General features: G+C 30.4%; 1 protein-coding gene and 1 long non-coding RNA gene across 2 annotated transcripts in view; one reads left to right on the top strand and one right to left on the bottom strand.

Annotated features, from left to right (window-relative positions):
- Window positions 1-16,844, bottom strand: part of LOC136970144 (nuclear pore complex protein Nup153-like) — a 93,734-nt gene extending 76,890 nt beyond the window's left edge. Inside the window, exons 1-2 of the mRNA XM_067264537.1 lie at window positions 16,753-16,844; window positions 16,559-16,677 (exon numbers count right to left, since the gene is read on the bottom strand). Of these exons, the coding sequence (XP_067120638.1) occupies window positions 16,559-16,618 (60 nt within the window). The 5' untranslated portion in view covers window positions 16,619-16,677; window positions 16,753-16,844. The remainder of the gene's footprint in view (window positions 1-16,558; window positions 16,678-16,752) is intronic.
- Window positions 16,845-19,986: 3,142 nt separating this feature from the next.
- LOC136970262 (uncharacterized) lies at window positions 19,987-20,815 on the top strand. The gene is made up of 3 exons (XR_010879963.1): window positions 19,987-20,437; window positions 20,532-20,594; window positions 20,729-20,815. It is a non-coding gene; the product is annotated as an uncharacterized lncRNA (long non-coding RNA).
- Window positions 20,816-22,483: the final 1,668 nt, after the last annotated feature.

Raw genomic sequence — 22,483 nt, 5'->3', positions numbered from 1 at the left:
ACATATCCACCCAAGAATTTGCATTCTTAACCAAACATAACAGTGATAATTACAGAACAGTAATAATCATAGTATTTTAACTAAATACACCACATAAAATACCATTCCAATAGAGAATGCAGCTTTCACATATTTCTGGTGATATATGGTTCCTATTGTGAAAAGGTTTGGTAAATTATTATATAAGATACATTTATGTTAAAATGTAGTACGTAGGGCTCAAAATTAGCAGTTGTTCAGTTGTTGCAGACAATCAAAGTTTGATTTGTGTTAACAACAAATCCAATATGGCTGCAACAAAATACAAGAGCAGAAAGCACAAGGAAGGATGTTACCATATACATATATAAGGACGTTTTAAAGCTTTAAATGTAAGGAATAATAATGTTACATGTAAAATAAAACTAAACTAAAATTTCAAAGGATCAAACCTACATCATCTAGCTCTAGTGTGTGAGCAGCCAGGGGCTGTAGGGGGAAACCCTATAAACCACTTACTCGGCCAGGGCTGATTAGACCTGGTCTCGATGTCATCGGATTGCCTTTAAATAGGAGGGCAGGCTTTGGAGTGGGGAGTGTGCGTGGGTAAGTTGATAAGATAGTAGACAGGTTAAACAAAACAACAAATTTAATATAAACTTGAAACTAGGATACACAAGGTCAGGAAGTTTGGGCTAAATAAGATGATTATATGCGATTAAAAGATACAAGATATAACCTGAGTGGCAACGATTACTTATGCAACTCGCAATACGCATGTCTGCTAATCTAGGTCCTAATCTTGGTGTGGAGAGAGAGTTTACATATGTCAAATAAGATCCCTCTGAGGAAGTATTACTGGCTTGGAACCTTTCCCATTGTTGGTCATCGACCATTCTGGGATCTTCGTTGAGGTAGTATAGACTATCGTCAGATTTTATGGGGAAGACGGGAGTTGGTAGGCAGGAGCTTCTCCTATTATAGCAAGGCGAGTCCTATGCTGTCTGCTGTTTGTCTGCCCCAATGATCGGAGTGTGATCCCTTTTTATATGCATTTTGTGTGAGTACTGTCTGATGCAATCTATTCTAAGTTCGAATTAAGTCCAGTCTTGTGTGGATATGAACCATCAAAGTCAGATGTATCAATGAATTTATTGCCATTTTCTATCCATCATCGTGGCTTGAATTACCTCATAAATTTTGGGTTTTGACTAGTGTTCCCACCAGGCCAGTTTTTTAATTCATGGTCCAGATTAATTATTAATTTGTCCGGTTTTCATAGAAATTGTGAAATCATGATGAAACAAAAGAAATTTATTAAAATATTTGTGAGTATTTTATTTTAAAGGTTAAAGACTAACTTTACACCCCCCCACCAATCTTATCCCTGACTAACAGTGACAGAAAATGTACTTTTAAAATTCTAACTTGCAAATATCTCTGGCAAATATTAAGTTTGTTCCAACACAAGTCCCTACCTAACTGGTTTAAAACTGGCATGTACATTGTTCAGTTCTTGGCTGCAAAATGACATTGCACATGCATCAGATTTATATTATATATTGTATCAGATACAATGTATCTTTTGTAACTTAATATTATTAATGTTGGTATATTATTATTATTTATTATTCTTACTTTTATGTATTATTTTTGCAATTAATATCGACATTGGACTGTTATTATTTTTGGATATGCCACATCTGATTGTTGTATTACATTAATAATACAGTGGAACCTCGGTATACAACCTTAATCCGTCCTGATGTTTGGACTTATACCAAATAGGACGTATACCAAACCAACCTTTCCCATAAGAAGTAATGTAAAAATGATTAATCCATTTTCATGTAAAAAAAAAAACCCTCTTAATATGGTATATTAATAAGGTTGTAAAATAATTTAAACACTGAGCACATTAATAAAAAAATAAATTTTATTATAGATTTTTAAAGTTATTACAGTATATTGTATCATATTATTTAAATCATTAAATCAAAATCAAATCAAATCAAACTCTCCTTAATACTAATAATCTGTTTATAAATTGATTTAACCCCTTTCGCAACGTTAGCAGATTTAATAATGTCTTTATTTTTCACAATTGTCGATATCGTCGTTCTTGGAATACAGTATGCAACAGTTAAATCTCAACACCACATGCCACCTTCATATTTCTCAACAATCTCTTTTTTCAGTTCCATTGTGATTCTAGTCATTTTTTTAGTTTTCTGTTGCTTTTCATTTGCCTTTTTGCAATTCATGATTAATAAAAATAATAAAATTTTACTTACAAATTAAAATCAGAAGAAATTTAACAAAGTTATAAACCGTGGCACTGTGAACATGTAGTCTGGTCTAGTACACCGATAGTGCTACTTGTTCATAGATGGCATATACCGAACAAAAGTCGTATACCAAGCAAAATTTGTTTTGTCCAAACAGGACGTATTCTGTATTAAACGTATTCTAAAGCAGACGTATACCGAGGTCCACTGTATATCATGTACTGTATACATGTTTACCTTCTAATTAAAAAATATTTATTTTCTACTCAATAAAAAACCTAATTTTTTTATTTCCGAGTATAACATCCTAATTATAAAATGTCCAGGTCAGCAATTTTGAAAAGGTGGCAACACTGGTTTTGACAGTTTGTTATCATGACTAATATCAAATATTGACTAAGGTCAGAGCTTCGGTTACAACCTGAGTAATAATTGTTTATCTGGAGGGATATTTGATCTATTTTATCTGTTAAGTAATCATGAGAATTAAAATGTGTGTGAGTTTTTCACTTCATAATTGCTTTGTCTTTTCTTGGTTAATTTAAGTTATTACTAATTAATTTAATTACTTCCTTGGAATGTCACAAGTGCTTAGCATCTTATTCGCTCTGCTATCACCACTCTTGCATATGAAACTTTCAAAGACTTACAAGCTAAACACTAAATTTTCAGAAGCCCAGTTTTAGGAAACACTTGAGAAGTGGGTTCTATTATTGGACAAGGAACTGGTTGTGTTTAAGGCTACATGCTCACAAAGTTTTGTTCGAATCAGAGACCCAAACGTCTGGTCCTTTCCTTGTAACTGACAGTTTAATATGTTACTTACAAGTTTAAGGCTACCAGCATCTACATTAATTAGTAAGTCAAACTAGTGGCAATAAATAAATTTTTCAGAGCAACCTGTGAAGCAGTTGTTTTCAACTAAACAAAATCTCCAAAATAAATGATAAAGAACAAAACAACATTGATATTAGCAGTAGAAGTCAATGCTGGCTCTACTGATAATGTCCCTCTGCAGTAATAAAGTTTTACTACGCTGACCTTAAAAGACAACCTATCCCTCTCCAATTACAAACATTATTCTGTTTTCCATTCCCCTTAAAAATGTTGCATTGAAGTTTATTACTGTAATTACTTCTTAAAATTAATATGACAGAAAATCTATCAACCTTCAGAAAATGATAAATTAAAAAATTTAATTAAGAATGTTAAAAAAAATAAATATTTACTGAACTACAGTAAACACTTGTTTATACCTTATATACAATTCTCAGAAAACTCATTAACTGAGCCATTTTACTGATATTTTCTGTAATTTCAGTCATAAATTTAGATTAAATTCCTGAAAATATAATCCAAACGATGTAATTTCTTTGTGGTATATAATTTTGTGCTGATAACTCATAATGGTGTGTAGTCTGAAAAAATAGCAGGAATGGAAATAAAATCTTCACATAATCTGCGTAAATGTATATTATATACCTAAATACATATATGAAGATCATTCAAAAAGAAACAAGCCGGAGGCTGGAATGTGAAAACCAATGACAGAATTGTAATATCGTTGCGTGTGTAAGAATGTGTGGTTCCGACAACAGCACAGAAGATCACAGCCCACCACTAAAGGGTCATGGGTGCATACCACATGACTACAAAGCTAGCAGAAGCATGCGTCAGTCATCCACCACAATCAGTTGTGTTGTGAACAGTGAAACAGTGAAATGGAGGCGTCAAAAGAAAAGAAAAGAAGTGTTGTTCGTTTTCTGACAGCAGAAGGAGTAGGGGAAACGAACATTCATCAAAGAATGTCACAAGTGTACGGTGAACACTGCATGTCCCATGCAAGGGTCAAGGCGTGGCACAAGCACTTCAGGGAAGGGCAAGTATCGTTAGCCAATGATGCACAGTCAGGAACACCACACTGCCGACAAATGATAAAATTAATAATACCATTTAAAATAAAATTATTTATTATTTTTCATTTCATCATAAATTTTTGGGGAAATTTTATGTATGCTTGAGAGAAATTTTGAGTCTTGAAAATATTCTGCACTCTTCATAAGTTATATTGCACCACTTGCTTCTAGCCGCCTACAGACTTGCTACACTTATTCAAGCATATTGTCAACAAAAAAATCAACAAGGCAGCCAAAAAAGGCAAATTCCCTGACTTTTTGTCAATTTTTTACAAATTTCCTGACTTTCCATGACTATTTCTGAACACTATTGAAAATCCCTGATTTTTCCAGACATTCCAGGTGCATAAGAACCCTGAATTTAAAATACTACACTTCAAGAAAATAATTAAAATGATTTAATATTTAAAGCACTGATTAAAACTAATAACTGCATGTTATAAGCAATATGTTGAGATTAACAGTGCAAGTAAACAGCTTAAATTTACTTGAAAATAGTGATAAGCATAAGAAAAATTTTAATTACAAAAAGTGAAATTTTATAAATGTTTTTTTTTTAGTTATATGTTTTGGGATATGCTAATTCTGTAACAATGTCCATGTTTATAATAAGCAGAGTCTACTATGCTTTAAAGACAAAATAAAAAAATACCTTGTCAAAAAATTCTAAAGAGATTATATCTCATTAATTATATTGACAAAAACAATTTTCACTTCACTCTGGAAATGTTATCTGGGAGAGAAATCATACCTAACCGATATTAAAACATTTATTTATTAAAAATTGCAAATACTTTCAAAGACATACAGCCTTAATAAAATTTTGACTAGTAAGGCACAAAAATAAACACAAAATATCTCACAAGCACTTCGACATGTACAGTAGAGCATCGATTTTATCCGACTTAATTGGGGACTGGGATTTGGTCAGATAACCAAAAAGTATGAAAAAATACATTATTAGTATAGTGTATTAGGCCTGGTTTAAATACTAGCCTCCCTTTCATGGTCGAGCCAGTGCTGCCAGCTAAAATAAGAAAAAATTTAACAAAAATAATATTGAAGTAGCCAAGACAACCAAATATTGTAGTGCCAAATCACTAGAGAACATTTGAATTTGCCGACTAGAACGCAGTCAGTTAACCGATAAGTCGGTTAATTGGGGGTCGGATAATCGATGCTCTACTGTATATAATAGCGAGGTTGCAGCCGAAGTTTTCAACACAAAAATGTGAACTTCGGACGTTCAGCACTGCCTTCCTGTAAGCCTAGAAGTTTGACAATGATGTTTAGAACATCAGTGGAATCATGCTCGATATTCCAAACGCCATTGTCAAACTTCTAGGTTTACAGGAAGCAGAGCTGAATGTCCGACATTCACGCTTTCATGCCAAAAACTTTAGCCACAACCTCCCTAATTTCTTCAGGCAAAACAAAAACAAATTTTAGAACGTTGATATAATGTAATAATTCATATTAACATTAATGTTAATATGAATTATTACATTAATACAACCAGAGTTATCTGCTTACCAAATGAAATGAATGAGTTAGCCACTTAGTTTGCAATCGATCATTTGTTAGATTCAACAGCAAGTCCTATAAACAAAAGAAAGAGTCCACAGATGAAGTCTTATTTCAGGACTTTTATGCAAATTTGTACTACAGAAGCTCAAGAAAGATATCCTCAGATATTTCACAGAAGACATCTTACTCTATAAAAGATACGTGGATGATGTATTCATAATTTGGAGAAATAACCGGTGGGTTCAGGAGTTTTTGAGTGTGGTTAACAACAATAGACATGGTTTGAACCTAAAACTAGAACAACAGAGCACTAATTGTCTGCACTTCCTAGACATTGACATCCAGTTTAAGAATGCTGGAATTTGTGCTCCTCTGTACATCCCATCACAATCTAATGACCCTTACATGTGTGGGAACGCCGGGGGGAGACGAAGTCGTACCCCCTTTTTGTCGGCGAACAGGTCGGCAAGACCCACTCCACTGTCAAGGATGGCTAAATTTTATCGCGATATCCTGGTTTTATCGGGATCGGTAATTTAATTGTCAGGTCAAGTGGAGGAAGTGTGGGGTCGTCGATAAGAAAAACGGCAATATCCGTAGTAGCAGGACAACACAGATAAGATTTATTAAAACAGAGGATCGAGTACATCGATGCGACGCATTCCGTCCCTAATCGCGGGAGAGAGAGAGCTCACAATTGTTAGGGGATTCATACCTCTCGGTTATCGCTTATGATCAAGAAGGTTCTTCGGGTCGGCTGAAGGTTCTTCTAGCGTCTTCCCTGGTGGTGAGCGGCAGGATCGGCTTCGAGGCGGAGGCTCCGGCGTCTGGAATGACCTTCGTTTCAGGACTCGGGTCAGCGGATCGTTCCCCTTCTTCCGACCTCTTTCTTAGATCTCTTCCCCCTTTATATACTCCCTTCCGTAACGATCACCAATCGCGAAGGAGGGTGGTGACTTGAGTTCCATGAGTCAGGTGGGATCCGGAGAAGGAGGGAAGCGGTTTTGACGGCGGAAGACTGTACATCCTTCGAAGCTTGATCGTTATTGCGAATCTCGATCGTTATCTCCCGAGGGAATTTGAAATAATAAAAATTTAAACTCGGACCGGCTCAATTCGGTCCTCACACATGTATAAACTTCCTGCATTCAGAGCATGGTTAGAAAAACCTTTTTGTATTGTTCCAATTTACAGGACCACTTAAAAGAAATTGCAACAACTTTAGGATATAAAATATCCACTATAGACATGCTCATCAAGACTTATGAAGAAGAGGGTAAGTGTCCAAAAAACATCAATATAATCAATAAATTTACATAGAATAAATGTTTAGGAAGCACTGTAAATTAGCTGGCAAGTTACAAAAACTCAAAGATAGTGTACAAGAGAGCTCCTAATATTTACAACTTACTGAGGAATGAAAAGACAAACTAAGGAAAGAACAATAATCTGAGTATACAAAATACCTTATGAAAATGAACAGTTAGGTGTCAAAAAAGATTATGTTAGAATTATGAAAAGAAACTTCATGGTACGACTCAAAGAACATACGTACAATGTGGAAAAAGGCCATAGTAATACAATTTTAGGGACAATGTCACAGGTGGAAGGCTCTATTATAAAGTGGGAAGAAACAATTATTATTAAAACAGTACATTCTCCAACCATCACTATGGATATGGATAAAATAGAGATATACATGAACAAATTCAAAGAACAGTGCCTAAATGCAAGGAATGCAAATACATTACCTTCAGCTTGGAAATACATGATTGAAAAAAGATTAGGACATAACTGAACTATGTCTCCCCATAATGATATTTGTGCTATACTTTCATAGTTTATATTTTACTTAATTTCATTTTTATTTCTATTTTGTTAAGCTTATATATTTCTGAAGTTTATTTTTATTTATTGTTAACCTTATATTTTAGCAGGCCTTGAGTTGCTTATGACTGATCTAAAGAAAATATTTTTCTGATAGAATAATTCTATGTATTCATTTAGGTTTAAATTTTCAGAAAAATTTTAAGCCTTATTTCTTAATGTGACTCAATATAAGACAATAATTTATTACATTCTGAATATGATTCAGATGACAAATGATAGCAATATGCAAAAAGAACAGTTAAAGCAGCAGTCACCAACCAGTGGTCTGTGAACCACTAATGCCACTGATGATCTGTGAGAAAATTTTGGTAGTACATGAAGAAATTTGAATATTGATCAACTCAAGGTTATGTGAAATATTACAAAAGAAATGCAAAATGATTGGTTTCTTTTTCCACTCATTGGGGGTTTTTATTCAAATCCAAAACCAAATACAAAATGACTTATCAATAAACAATAATGTCAATAAATCAATAATGTGAGTGTGATTGTTGTCCATGGAAAAGGACCAAGAATCCATAAACTTATTTCAAACAAGCAGCAACAAACTTTGCACTAATTTGTTATAATTAAACAAGTGAATTTCAAATTAATAAAGTATAATAAAGCAAATTAGAACTTTTATGATCATTATTCTATAGATGTTTGTATAGTTTAAAAAATTCATGATACTAGTCCACAAGATTCAAGATTATGAATTTAGTGGTCCATGTGGTCAAAAAGTTGGCAACTGCCGAGTTAAAGGAAAAGAATAAAACCTTGGAACCACTGAAGTGTTTGTAGCAGCTGCAATTCTTTCTGTGATTGTAGTTTCAGTATACTATTCTTAAACCAAACTGCATTACAAAAAACTAAGTTCTAAATATTTTTCTTTAACTATTTATTATATTGTTTATAATATAATTATAATAATATAATAAATATAATAAACATATAATTTAAAAATTTTAGTAAATACATATTAAGAAAACCACTTAAATTTTACTTGATACTTTAATATTAAAATTAAGTAATAATAAAAATAATGTTTGTAACTGTTAAAATTTATTATTTGAATAAAAAACAAACACAGCTTACTTAAACGTATAGTATTGTAAATATGCATATACAGTAGAGCATCAATTATCCGAAACAATTCGGGACTGGAATTGTTTGGATAAGAAATTTTTCGGATAATTGATCATTTACAAAAAATATATACTAAACACAAAACTGTACTGTATATATTTTGTATCATGTCTTACAAATACATATCTTATATAAAGTAATACATTATAGTAGGCCTACAGTTTAGGTTGACAGGGAGGGAAAGAAGGTTGCAGTGCCACAGCACTAGTGGAAATTTGAATTTGCCAACTGGAATGCTTTCGGTTAACCAATGTTTCAGTTGATCAGTATTCAGATAATCAATGCTCTACTGTATTGATATAACAGTTTCAATTTCAAATAAAGTCTCATCCATAGTAATATTTAAGATACAAAGCTTGGTTCAATGACCCCACAAAAGGTCAATGAACTAGTGCATTGCTTATGAGAAGGTGCATAGTACATCAGACCCCAATCTTTATTGTCTTCATTTTAATTCAATAATTTATATCATGATGTATTAATAATGATTTTATTCCTAATTAGAGTAATTATTAATCAATAATTAGCAGTTTTATTTGCATAATATTCTTAATTTCAATGTGATATAAATTTATTATATTTAATATGTTCAAACCAAGAAAAAAATGTTTAATGACCAAATCTTCTTTTACATTTTACTTAATTAAAAATATTGTAAACATATGATTTTACATTGAAAGCTAAAAAAATTTAAAAAATAGAGATGTCAAATTCATTTATTGCAAAAAATTAAAATCCAAGATCATAGATTTGCAGTAAATCTTAAAAATTATCAGTAAATGCACACATTTACCAATATAACTGGCAAAAGTCTGAAATCCCTAATAAAATGTTTATATTTCAAGCTTTTACAAAGACATACTAGTGAAAGTCCAGATTTACAATCAGCTCAGGTGATAAAAGTATTCATATGTATCTGTTTTTTGTAATATACTTAAACAAATATATTAACAAAATAAAAATATACAACTTCAAAAAGATGTATTTTTAATAATGACAAATAGTTTTTCAAGTAGCTATGATGTTTAAAAAGTGTTTAAACCTAAAAAAAAATTTTTAATTTTATTTGTTTACTTCAATATATTTTAATTTTTGTTACTTGTATGGATGTAGTTTTAGCCTCAGTGTTAAAAAAATTTAATGTCTACTGGGCACTAATTTGTTAACCCATAGCTTAAACATATGTACTAACTGACACAAATACTCCATGTTGAGCTCTGGTTATAATAAACACTAGGTCATAATTAAATAGAAATTTTTTTTATAATTTTAAACAAATTTATATAAATGCTAATTCTAGTAATGAAAGAGGATATTTATTTGCTGCAACAAAGTTGACTATTATGGCATTTAGAATTGCACAACAAAGACAATTAGTTGCACGAACATTTTTTTGTTGAATACTTCCTTAAACAATTGAACATCTTGAATCCATGGCCTCTTATTTTGCTAACCATTTACCAGACTTAATGTTGTACACTTCTTCATCCCTTCTTTTTTCTTATTTCTTTGGTGCTTATAAAATTTTCTTTGCACAATGTAAATGGTTCCTAGTAACTTCAGTTTTCCAACCTTGGAGCCAAGTTGATAAAATTCATCATCCTCAATTTTTATGATTACAGCTACTATTAATTTTAGATCGACTTTTGCTCAGTCTACATCCAGTACTTTGATTCTTACATTCTGTCCAACTGAAGGTTTTGGAATTTTGTTACAAGAGGCTGTTTTCATTTTCTTTGATTGCATTTCAAGGCATTCTTTGTCAGTCTTTTGAAACAGCATCAATTTTTTTGTTCAGAAGTTGTCAGTCTTGTAACAACTCACAGGAGATAACGATGGGCCTGCTGTCTTGGTATTTTCTTGCTGATATCCCAAACTTTGCTCTCTGCTATAATTGTACTGTACTTTCTAGCTGTGTTCCTCCATTTCTAGCATTTAACATTTTTTCCAAATCTTCAATGTCTTTGTTGTTTACTAAATCATATGGAACAGCTAAAAATAAACATTTTCATTGGAATGCCAAACATAGCTTCATATGGTGAACATTTGATTCCCTCATGATAAGTTCTATTCTTCATTGCTTGCACCAACTTCAAGTCTTCAGACCATTTTGAAGTTTTATTTGTTTCCATCCAAATTGATAACATATTTCCAATGTTCTAGTCTGCACATTCGACTGCTCCCTGAGACTGGCTGTGCCTTGGTTTTCTGTGAACTATATATCAGCTCACAAATCACAAATATTGCATAACTTGGTTACAAAACTCTCTACCATTGTCAGAATGAAAAAAATATTAGTGCACCAAAAGTTGTGAAAATATCCAAGAGAATATACAACTTCCTCAACCCTTTTCAATTTTAATGCTTGGAAAATAATAGATTTTGTCAAATGATTCTGGTATACAAATATAAACTTTGATATATTGTCTGGATTGGTTTACATATCAATTATGTCAGTCTGGCATTGTGAATTCTTTTTGTTGTGTAGGATGGGTTTTACAACAATATCTTTTTCAATGTTTTTTGTTCTTTTGACAAGGATCACGTAATCTTAAATAAGTAACAATAGATTCAATAGTCATATTTAACAGTTCATTAAAATAAATGTAGTAAAGAATTTCTTCTTTTCCAACAGATTGTTTTGTAATATACTTAAAAATATAAATTAAGAAAATGTATTATTGTAATGATTTTTATTTGATTTATTACAATAAATTTGGTGTGAAATAAGCAGTGTAGATGAATAAGTCATCTATTATATGATTTTTTGTATTTATGTAAGTCTTGCTTTCAATGCAGCAGAATGAGTGACATAAATACATAATAGATTTTATGAATTTTTAACTGAATTAGTGAATAAGTAAAAATACAACAATTCTTACTTAACTAATGAACAACATAATATTCTGTTAAGTGAAGTGAAAGATGCAAAAAACGTAACTAGTAAAAAATCTGTTCACTGTAGAACTCAACATCAGTGGTGAAGAGAAACTAATAGCACCAGTGTCAGATACATTTGAATACTTTTTCACCCAAGCCAATCAGTAAATCCAGACATATGCCAGTAATTTCTAAGATTTACCAGACTTCAAATTTTTACAGTAACATATATAAATACAATTCTATTGAGAACATTACAGAGAGTCATATAAAGAAGATACTTGTATAATATAATTGCTAGCCAATAAAGCAGCGTAATTGTATGAATAAGGGCATTACAGGCCTCCCATCAAGCTTTACAATGGCAGCTGAAAAAAATTAATTTTTAACTAAATTTATTCTGTTCAATCAAATTACAACTTTCAGCAGAAACTAACTTATTTTTTAACTCATTCAATATTATATTTTTAACTACATTCAGAAATTTCATACAACTAGTCATATCTTTTTATAGTCAAAATACAAAGGGTATTTTTTAAATACAGTCCATTTTTTGATAAGAAGAAAAATATTGTAAATATTGTTAAAATTTATTTTTTCCCATATTCTACATACTTTTATCTACTTTTCTACATAATTTCCATTTTTGTTCAAACATTTGTCATACCACCCAAAAATTTTTTAAATTCTGACTTTAAAGAAATCTGCTGCCTGCCGCCGGAAGACATTAAGCCTTGTCTTGTATGGAACAGCAAAGTTTTCTCGAGGTCACACAATAAGCACCAAAATTGATTGTTGTGCCTCTTGGCATAAAATCCACTAACAAAATCCCTTTCCTGTCCCAAAAGACAGTTACCATTATCTTTCATGGTGAAATAGAATAACAGATTGTATCTTACAGTCAGTTGGATGACTCAATTTTCTTAAACATTATAAACTATAGCTCAGCGCACAGACAGACGATACGGCTGCAAATGGCATTTAAACACATGCAAAGAATGCTGAAAGCAGATGCTCATGTACACTGTTGCAATCGCGCGTCATTCTCACTCTCATTCACAAACAGACCTTATTTAAAAAATAGCCCTCGTGTCTTCTCAATTTGAGGCTTGAAACTGTTGCTACAAAATTTAATAACTTTAATTTAGTTATTCAACTTGTATTTCATTTAGAAATAGAAAAACATTTTTAAAATCAAATATAATGAGGGAAAACTAATTAAAATTAAAACTGTAGTGATGTTACTAAAAACTATTTGCTTTTATTTTTCTTTAAGACCAAATTATATAATTCACTGTTCTGCAACTGTTTATCTCAAGGCATACTCAACTTTATCTTGGATTTGATAGCATACCATAAAATATATGTATATGCTAAACAATACATAACAATAAATTTAATAAAATTGGCTTAGTTTTCAATACAAAACAAAAGTTATTTAGTGCCTCCATTTGTTGATACTAGATTTAATGCAATCCTAAACCAAAGTAATTCAGAAAATGACAATTGTATATAATAATAAGGTCTACACACAATTTTGAGTTTGAAAGTCTATTATTTGGTGATGATAATGCCATTTTCAATACAAAATTGTACATTCATAGATACAGAAATGATTTCTATTTAATATTTATAAAGATCTGTTCACAAATTTTTATTGGTGATTTATGAAGTTGATGTTTTTTAGCATGGCACTATATTGAGCTTTGTAACTTTTAAAATGGAAAATTAAGTTAAGTATTGCAATTTAAAAACATTACCTTAAAAAACTTCACAAACACCTGATATTAAAAAAAGCCTTTTCTTTCCTTTGTTTAAGCAATCCTTTCATATAATTAGATTTCAGAAGTAAAATATATGATAAATTAAGTATAAAAATATCACTTATAAAGTGCTTTTTCCTCAAACTTTTAGTAAAATAAAATTTAATTTTGTATATATGCTTTCTTATCACAAAAATCCAGTTGTGTGTAATCCAGAGTCAACTAAATATAAAAAGTTTCAATCCAAAAATTTAAATATTTCATTTACTTAATTTTAAATTTTATTATAAAGTAACAAAATAAAAAAATAGTAGTAGAGTTGTTAAAGATTCAATTTAAAAAAAAATTGTATTTTTTCACATTCATTTCTAATGGTTGAAATTATATTAGCACTGAATGATAATTTCGTTTTATCAGTCAACATGATAAGTAAAAAAAACTGGTTCAACCTAGTTTATATATAATTTTTTTAACATAAATTATGAATTGTTTATGTGTGTCATGAAATATCAAGTAAATAAAATAATGCATGCTTCTGGAAATGAACTGTACTTTCTATTATTTTAAAATGAAAGATTATTAAATATCTATTTAATAAAGCTATATTGGTTTTACAGACTGGTTCACTAACAGTTTGATTAGAACAGCTTCATATAGAAAAATGTAATTTTACAATCAAAAGGGAATATTGTCAAGTATTATACTAAAACCCCAAAATATTTAAAAATTCAAATATTTTATGAATTGTAAAACATCAAAGTTTACTCTATAATGCCTTGTTCAGTTAGAGAGGATTAAGCAAAATATCATCTAAATGCACCATCTACATCTCAAGATTAGTATAAAATGCTTTTTTTGTTCAATTAAAATAATCAAAGGGAAAGCAGGTGGACACTGTCAAGATTGGATAGGAGGAGAAAGTGAGATGCTTTTCTGTATGGCTTCAAAGTGTAAAAGCCCTGTAAAAAATATTTAATAATGCTGTGTAAAAAGTAAATAATATGGGTAGCTAACATTATCATTAAAAGTAATGTTTTTTGACAGCTATCCAACCAACATCAAGCATAAAACAACTCAATTAACAGATCAGAATGCAGCAAAAATTCTTATGTTAGAATAAAATTTAACATATCAAGACAATTGTAGAGTAAAATTTTTATATTAAAAACATATACAACAGTTGTTCTTATATTAGAGTAAAGCAAAAGCATGGTATCAGTTGTTTTACACTATCTCAAGGGGTCTTATTATTATACATTAAAATCCACCAGAATGCATTAACATTTATTAACAACAAACTATTTAAGGATCTTTTTTTCTTTAACAATACTCTCTCAACAAAATTAATTGTATGTTTATAGATTCAATTCGTTTATATAAAACACAATTTACTTTTATGCACTTCTATACAGTTATAATTGCAATGCCACCAAATTTAATATACACCCATTAATTATTTATTTATTACTTCTCTTATATTTATGTTTTATTATATCTTATATAACTTCTATATTTTGATTATTTTACTGCAAATTTACTTAATTTTTTTTTCCAACCTGAAAATGATTACAAAACAATGGAGGTCAAGGATTGCATATTTTGTGCTACTTATTCAATGAAATTATTTTAAAATTACCTGAAAATTCAATTATAATGAAATTTCATTGGAAATAATTTTATAATTTCTGGAATTACTTATAAAAAAATATAAATTTTCCATTTCAAAAAATTTCATATCTATAATGGATCAATATATATATATTGAATAAAATGGAACGTAAAGCCAGAAGTATCATTATGTTATCATCTTTTACCTTATCCTAAGAGACTTTAAGATCAGGTATTACAATCTGAATGAAGAGAAATTTTGAAAACAGTTATTTGGTATAAACAATATTTGAACAGCATAAAATCTCTGAATATATAAATCTTCATTTATTAACAATATTTTTTATAAATATGCAACTAATAAACAGTAATTTACTATTCATGTCACAGAAAAGTAAAATTTATAAAATTAAAAAATTAAACAGGTTTTTATTTCTAACAAACACTCAGAAAGATACTATTATTATTATTACGATATTAATCTACAGCATTTATTAATTTAAAATAATCAGTATTAGATAAATGAAATTAGTTTACATATATTTTGTTTGCTTTTTATTACATTTTCATAGCATTATATAACATTATGTTTACAATCAGAAATGAAATTATAGTCCACCTGGATTATAACAAAAACATTATAATCTTTTGCGATATTTAAAAGTTTATTTAATTCTGTTAACTGGGCGCCAGTTATTTTTACTATTATTTTTGTGAAATCAATATTTTATTTCGTAATTCACACACACACAATATTACAACAAATATGTTTATACACATGTTTATACATCATTGTTTGTACACATTAAGGTTTATCTGTAAAAATGTGAAATTAAACATTGTTTTTTCTAAAAGTGGATTGAAAATTGAATGGCATCCAGTTAATGGAAAAGTACTGAAAAAGGTAAATAAAAGTTTATATAGTTTATCAGGTGAGGTACCAGCCGATGTTTCCGGAATCACTTTGATTTTCATATACATCTATTCTAGGAAATGTGCCACAAGTTTGAACAAAACCAAAATTTATGCTAACTTTGCACCAGTTTGTATACCGGTACAAACTGGATAACTTGTCGGTTTGCACAAAGTACAAACCGACAAGTTATCATGCCGATTAAAGAAACAAGGCGAAGCCGAAGCCATAAGATTACTTCGAAAACATATATTTAAGCCATAACCTTATTAGATTCGCAGTGTTTACATACATATCTTTATTTATATTTGTAATTATAGATTTATCCGTAAATCTAACGCTCAAAACTCACCTTTTCTACTATACATTTGAATTATACTTAAACTTAACTGTGTTTATATAAGTTCTCCCATTCTTTGTAGAAGTTACTTTCAGGTCAATCGTTTATATACATATACATAAGCTTAGAACTAACTTTTACCTTAATTTGAATGTTGAATGAGTAAGGGAAATGGTTAAACATAGCAAACATTTTATTTGATGTGCTTTTTTTTGTCAATTACACTCTCATATTGTATATTAATTAAAGCATTAAAGTGAATTAGATCATAAATTTTTAAGTATTAAGGTTAATTTACGCGTAAAAAAGATGAAATATTTACTAACCTTAGGTCGATCATAAGGTTTAGCGTTGTGTGTCGTATGCCTTTTCAGTCTAGTCGACATTTTTTTTTTTTTTCTTTTCTCTCTTTTTCTTCGAAAAACAAATCTTATATTCTAAACGACTAAAAATGATTGTTTTGTAACATGATAATATTAAAATATAAACAAATAAACCGTTTCGAGAGTGAATTCGTTACCGATACACAATTTTAATTCACAGTTTTAGGCTTCGCCAAACGAACCGAATCACTTCTACTAAAATGGCGGTCATAGCTAACTTCAATTTGATTGGTCAATTTCAAATATTCTCGACTCCCTCTACTTTTTTTATTGCTATTATTATTTTTTAAATAAATAATATATATTTTTTTATTAATATTTTTATAAAAACTGTTATTTATACATATTTTTTATTTTTGATTTTATTATTTGAAATATATTTTAGTGTAACAATTCGTGTCGCAATGTCAGAAATCACGTCGATAAATTATTGGGACAAACGGCAAAAACGGAAACAATACGATAAAGAGAAACGGTAAAAACGAACGTGAATTATTTACTGTAAAATATCAACTGTATGTGCAGTTGATATTTTAATCATTTACATTTACATTTTCTTTCTTTTTCATTGTTACTATTATGCGCAATCGACGTAAATATATTAGTAACAAATGAATAGAATAATCACATTCACACTTGATCGAATGTAAGTTTTCAAATTGCTAAAATAATTTTAATTTGTCTCAAGATTCCCGCAATTTTTCCCAGTCGTTCACATAAGCTTCCACTAGAGTACCTAGATACTCTATTTGCCACTAAAAGCGCTTCTATGATATTACAATTTCGAAAATTATTTTCAAATTAAATAAAATATACTATATTCTAGTTAAATGTTTTAATTAACTCATTTGTGGGGAAGTACTCGATCTTTAGAGTATTCCCCGTGCGGGAACAGAACAAAAAGAAACTTCAAAGAAATAAATCACACACTCTATAACTCCAATGCAAGGAACTTAAAGTTTATTTTAGTCCTTCCAATCACTACTCTGTCCCTTCGCTATAACAGACACTAAAACAAAAGAAACAACACACACAAAAAAAACAATCTCGCGACTCTATCGTCTACACGTCCTCTCTCTCTTTCTTTCTTCCGAATAAGTCCTTCTTCCGTTGAGCATGCGCAATCTCCCTCTCTTCCTCCTTAACCCGGGTTTTTTTTTTTTTTTTTTTTTTTTTTGTCATCGAAAACGCGGCCCATCCTTTCTTTACCCTGCGGCCCACACAAAGATCACGCAATAGAATACGTGATCTTTGGACCACATATCTCCCCTCCTCCCATTAACTTTTACAACAGGAAGCTTTTACTCTATGAGGGCCTGTCCCTCATTTACACCGTAAACCACCCAAGGGGTTGGTTACGAGCCGGTTAGGCAACAGAACACGTGGTCTTCAGACCACACATTTAATTTATGCTTTTACCGATTACCAACAAGTTGGTAATACATTTTCTAAAAGTTTTGAAGAGGAGCGTTACCGAAGCTTCTTCTATGAGGCTTACGGATGTGTTCGTTCTCAAAATCCGTTCGATAGATTTTGATTAAACTTTGCCATTTTCTATTAATTACGATGTGAAATTCAAAAATGCAATAAAAAATGGGGAGGTCTATGAATTCCATCCAAATGAGTCCAAGCGTGCTCATAGTTTTCTATTTTTGACATAGGAAACTACATTTCTTATGGCATTCACATTAACTCTACATATTTTAACTTATAAACATACTCTGTACAATGTGAATGAAAATTTATTGAGGTCTGCTGACATCTGTCGTTTGTTTATATAAGCATATGGCACGATTTTGTACACTTTAAAGCTTATTAATTTTGTAAAAGTTTTTTTTTTCGACGACCTTCAAGAACGGGCAGGACGAGGAATTCGTGTAGAGCTGGAAAATAGAGATTCTGTAAACGAAGAACCAAAAGATTTCTCTACAGATTTCCTTAGTAAAAGTTTGGTAACGATAACCGAAAATGTTCATCAAATTGTAGCGAACGATCTAGATTTTGAAAGGAGTGCAAAAGCGAGACGAGGCGATCTAGATGCCATTTTTGCTTAAGGAAAGAAAAAGAAAGCGACAAATAAAACTACATGACTATCGCAAAAAACAAGAATTTCAGAAGAGCCAGAACCTTCGTCACAAAAATGAACTTTACATTTCTCTGTGCATATGTTTATATGTTATTTAACATATTTTATTGTGTAAATTAATATGAAAATAAACTTAAAATTAAAGTAAAATCCCTTTATTTTGGTCGCGTGTTTCCCTTTCCCTATTTACTCTGTTAAAATTACCTCGTTTAACGCTGTTTCGTTTAGCGCTTCAGGAACGCATTTCCCGTGTTAACCGGGATCTTACTGTATTTTTATTAATTATATCTATTTACATTTAACAAGAGTATAAACATCCAAATAAAATAAATTTATTGTCAAAATATTCTTTCTGGATGATTCTTAGGTAAATAAATAATAAAATTATGATTATAAAAATTAAGCATTTTTCAATCTGGAGAGATAGCTTGATTCAATTACCTGCTTTTAGAAAATGTTAAGAATAATATTGATTTGTCAATGCTAATCTATGGCAATAACTGTAATACACTACATGTACAGTACAATATCTTAATTAATACGTGCTCTTTATTCATTGACATTCTTTGAAAGTTTTAAAATTTACCATCTAAAATCATAAATATAACATAATGAATTTTGAAATTAAATTATAATAAAACGTTAATTAGCCATTATGTCAATCAATATTCGCATATTTTCAATGTAGCTAATTAAAATATAAACAAAGTAAGGAATTAAGTATTAACCTTGAGTGGATAATACGTACTGTACGTAGAACATCGAGGAAACGAAGAGAAATTTTAATTTTATTCTTTTGAGACTACCAGGCAGTATAAATCTATTAATTCTTTATGGAATATTCTCTTTTGTATGCAATTCGTCCGTATCTAAACGTTTTACGCGTCATTGGTGTATTTATACCCAAGCGTCAGGATTATTTATGGGTTAAAGCGCTCCTATTTAATTCATACTTCATAACAATAATTTCCGTTTCCTTCTTTTATCCGGATCAATTATCAACGATTTTTATAAATTTGCATATTAATGACTTCTGTGGCATTCCCGTTGTGTGGGATATCTGCGGAACGCATTTACGCCTCGTATTATTCGGTGCACTTTTAATGTCTCCGTTATTTCTTTACCTGTATAATACAAATGCATTTCACATAATGAAGGCAATCAAAATCCTGGACGAAAACGTAAAATGCGCAAAGAAAATGCACCCAAAATTACTGAATTATCAAGACTTGGTTGTAATGTATTTCAGCTTTCTCCAAGTATTTGTGTGTTTGTTACGTTTGTATGTACATTACAGGAACACTTACGGATACTCTAAATTACTGTGGCAAGAAACTTTCTATACCTTTCATTTTATATTTGGCGTATTTACTAACGTCAGCGTCATTTGTTATAGCATGGGTTTCCTTTGGATTCTTACTTACATCTCTATTCAATCGTTAGACGCATTTATTATGGACATAAAGGAAAAAATACAAAGGAAAAAAGTTAATAGCAAGACATCGTTACTAGAACTGTCTTCGATTGTATATTTTATTAAAAGCATCGATAAAATATGCAAAACTTTTCATGCTTTGTTGATAATAGTTTTAATTCCCATAATCTGCATGGTAATGATATACATGGTACTTTACATATCGATTACATACGAATCTCTGTTGATATGCTTTGCAATCTTTTCGCTGTGGACTGTTACAGTAATATATTTTCTTTACTTGGCAAAAATTCCTTCGAACGTAAGTTACTTTTATTTTACAGAAATTCTGTGAATTGTATGTCTCCTAACCATATAAATAGTTTAACGACGATTATATAATTGATACATTTCAGATGGAACGGTTTTTCACTTGCATAATGGACATTTATTTCCTTGACGATGACAATAACAATATCGTAAATATTTTTTTATAATTTATAAATTGAATATTTTACTTCGATTTCCATTAAAATATGTCTGATTTTTATTACATTTTAAATCAGAACTCGCGTAACGACAGTACAATGAAATGTGTTTTCTTTGTTCTCAGACGGAAGTATTAATGTCCGTATCGAGAGACGAAGTGGGATTCAGAAGCAACAATTTCTTTTTCTTCGACAAGCAAGCGGTTTTAAGTGTAAGTTTAATCTCATATACTATATTATAACAAGGCATATATTTTTTCTACTATTATATATATTGTAGTATTTATACAAGCAGTTTTCTGCAAAAAGTATATTTTGTTTCAGTTTAACGTCGCATTCATCACACAATTATTTGGATTTATTATAATAAGAAGTAAATCTTCATAAATTAGTACGTATACCACCAAATATTTCATTGATTTGTGACATAATTAAATTGATTCTAAGAAAGTTGTTCGTTAATTATTATAAATTCACTAAAATGAAAATATGCCTTTTACTGTGAAAGAAGAAACGGGAGTGTTTTTTGTGTTACGACAACGTAATTCTTCCGTGCATTTCGAGTCTCTTTTAACTTCACACACGACGAACAATACTCAGTTACAGAAAATGACTACTCGAGACAATTGAAAAATATAGGAAAAAACTATATCTTCTATAACACGAAGCAGTTTCCAGAATTTGACAGCCCTCCTATCTGCAACTGCAATGAAATATTGCATACAAGAGTTAACAAACTGTTTAAATATCTTACAACTAAGCACAAGTGTTTTATTGCGCTCCGATCCGTTGATTCATCCACGATAAGGGAAAATTTCTTATTTCGTAAATCTTCACAATCCTGAAAAAACCCTCGTTACCAGTAACGTACTTCACAATGGCTGTTGTTTTGGTTCTGCTGCATGCCAATCCTTGAGCAATTTTTGAGTCAGGACAAATGTTCATAATTAATTTCGGCAGATGCTCCATGACCAAGAAAGGCAGGTTGTGCTCTGCTACGAATGCTGAAAGGTGTATTTCTCCTGAATAACAAATAACATTAATCATACCAAATATAACAACAGTAATGAATCAATTAGTTTTATTTTTTATTTTTAAACTGTCACAAAAACGTACCTTCTTTAATTGATATCTCCGATTGTTTTTGCATTGATCCGGATATAGCAAAAGTTTTCATCATTGAGACTTGTTTACTTGAGATCGTCTCCACATTTTTTATATGAAATTTTTACCGACACTATGTTTAAGTAAAGCGTCTTTTTCACTTGAAATGTTTATGTCTTTGCCACAAGACTTGCAAAGTGCAAATTGTCGCATTTTTACTTTGGGTTAACCACCCCTTTGAACTCTGTTAGGGCTTCCCACTCGTGTTTGTAGAATTGTTCATATTTCTTTCTTTTTAGAAACACCGGTACTAAAGCCTTCACTATCACTATCGTACTTTTGGTTACTCATTTTTGGATTTCTAATATTTTTTTAATTATTCACACCAACTCTAGCAACAGTTCACTCAACGAATTATAGAATGACGTCAAAATAATCCGTGCTGCTCCTATTTATTGCCTCGGGTGCTGAAAATTTTCGGAGATTTGAAGAGTTTCGTCTGGTTCATTAAAAAAATTCCCTTTTAATTATTGTGCGCTCAAAAAGAATACATTTCTGGCGATTTCTGTTATAATGTAACCAGTGATTATGCTACTACTAATAGAGGGCGCTAAACAGATCAGCAAAAATAATTTTATATTGCAATAGTCTTTTACAATATATAAGAAATGAAGGTACAAAGAAATGTTTTATTGAGAATTTTTAGATACATTGAAAATATAAATTTCTTTCTTGAATTATCTTCAACTTTTCGGTAGATTAGGTGCTTCAATCGT

Source organism: Centruroides vittatus, unplaced genomic scaffold (genome assembly GCF_030686945.1).
Source record: "Centruroides vittatus isolate TY-2023 unplaced genomic scaffold, ASM3068694v2 contig_19, whole genome shotgun sequence".
Lineage (NCBI taxonomy): Eukaryota > Metazoa > Arthropoda > Arachnida > Scorpiones > Buthidae > Centruroides > Centruroides vittatus.
The sequence above is the reverse complement of the archived record's forward strand: the minus strand, read 5'-3'. Positions and strand labels throughout refer to the sequence as shown.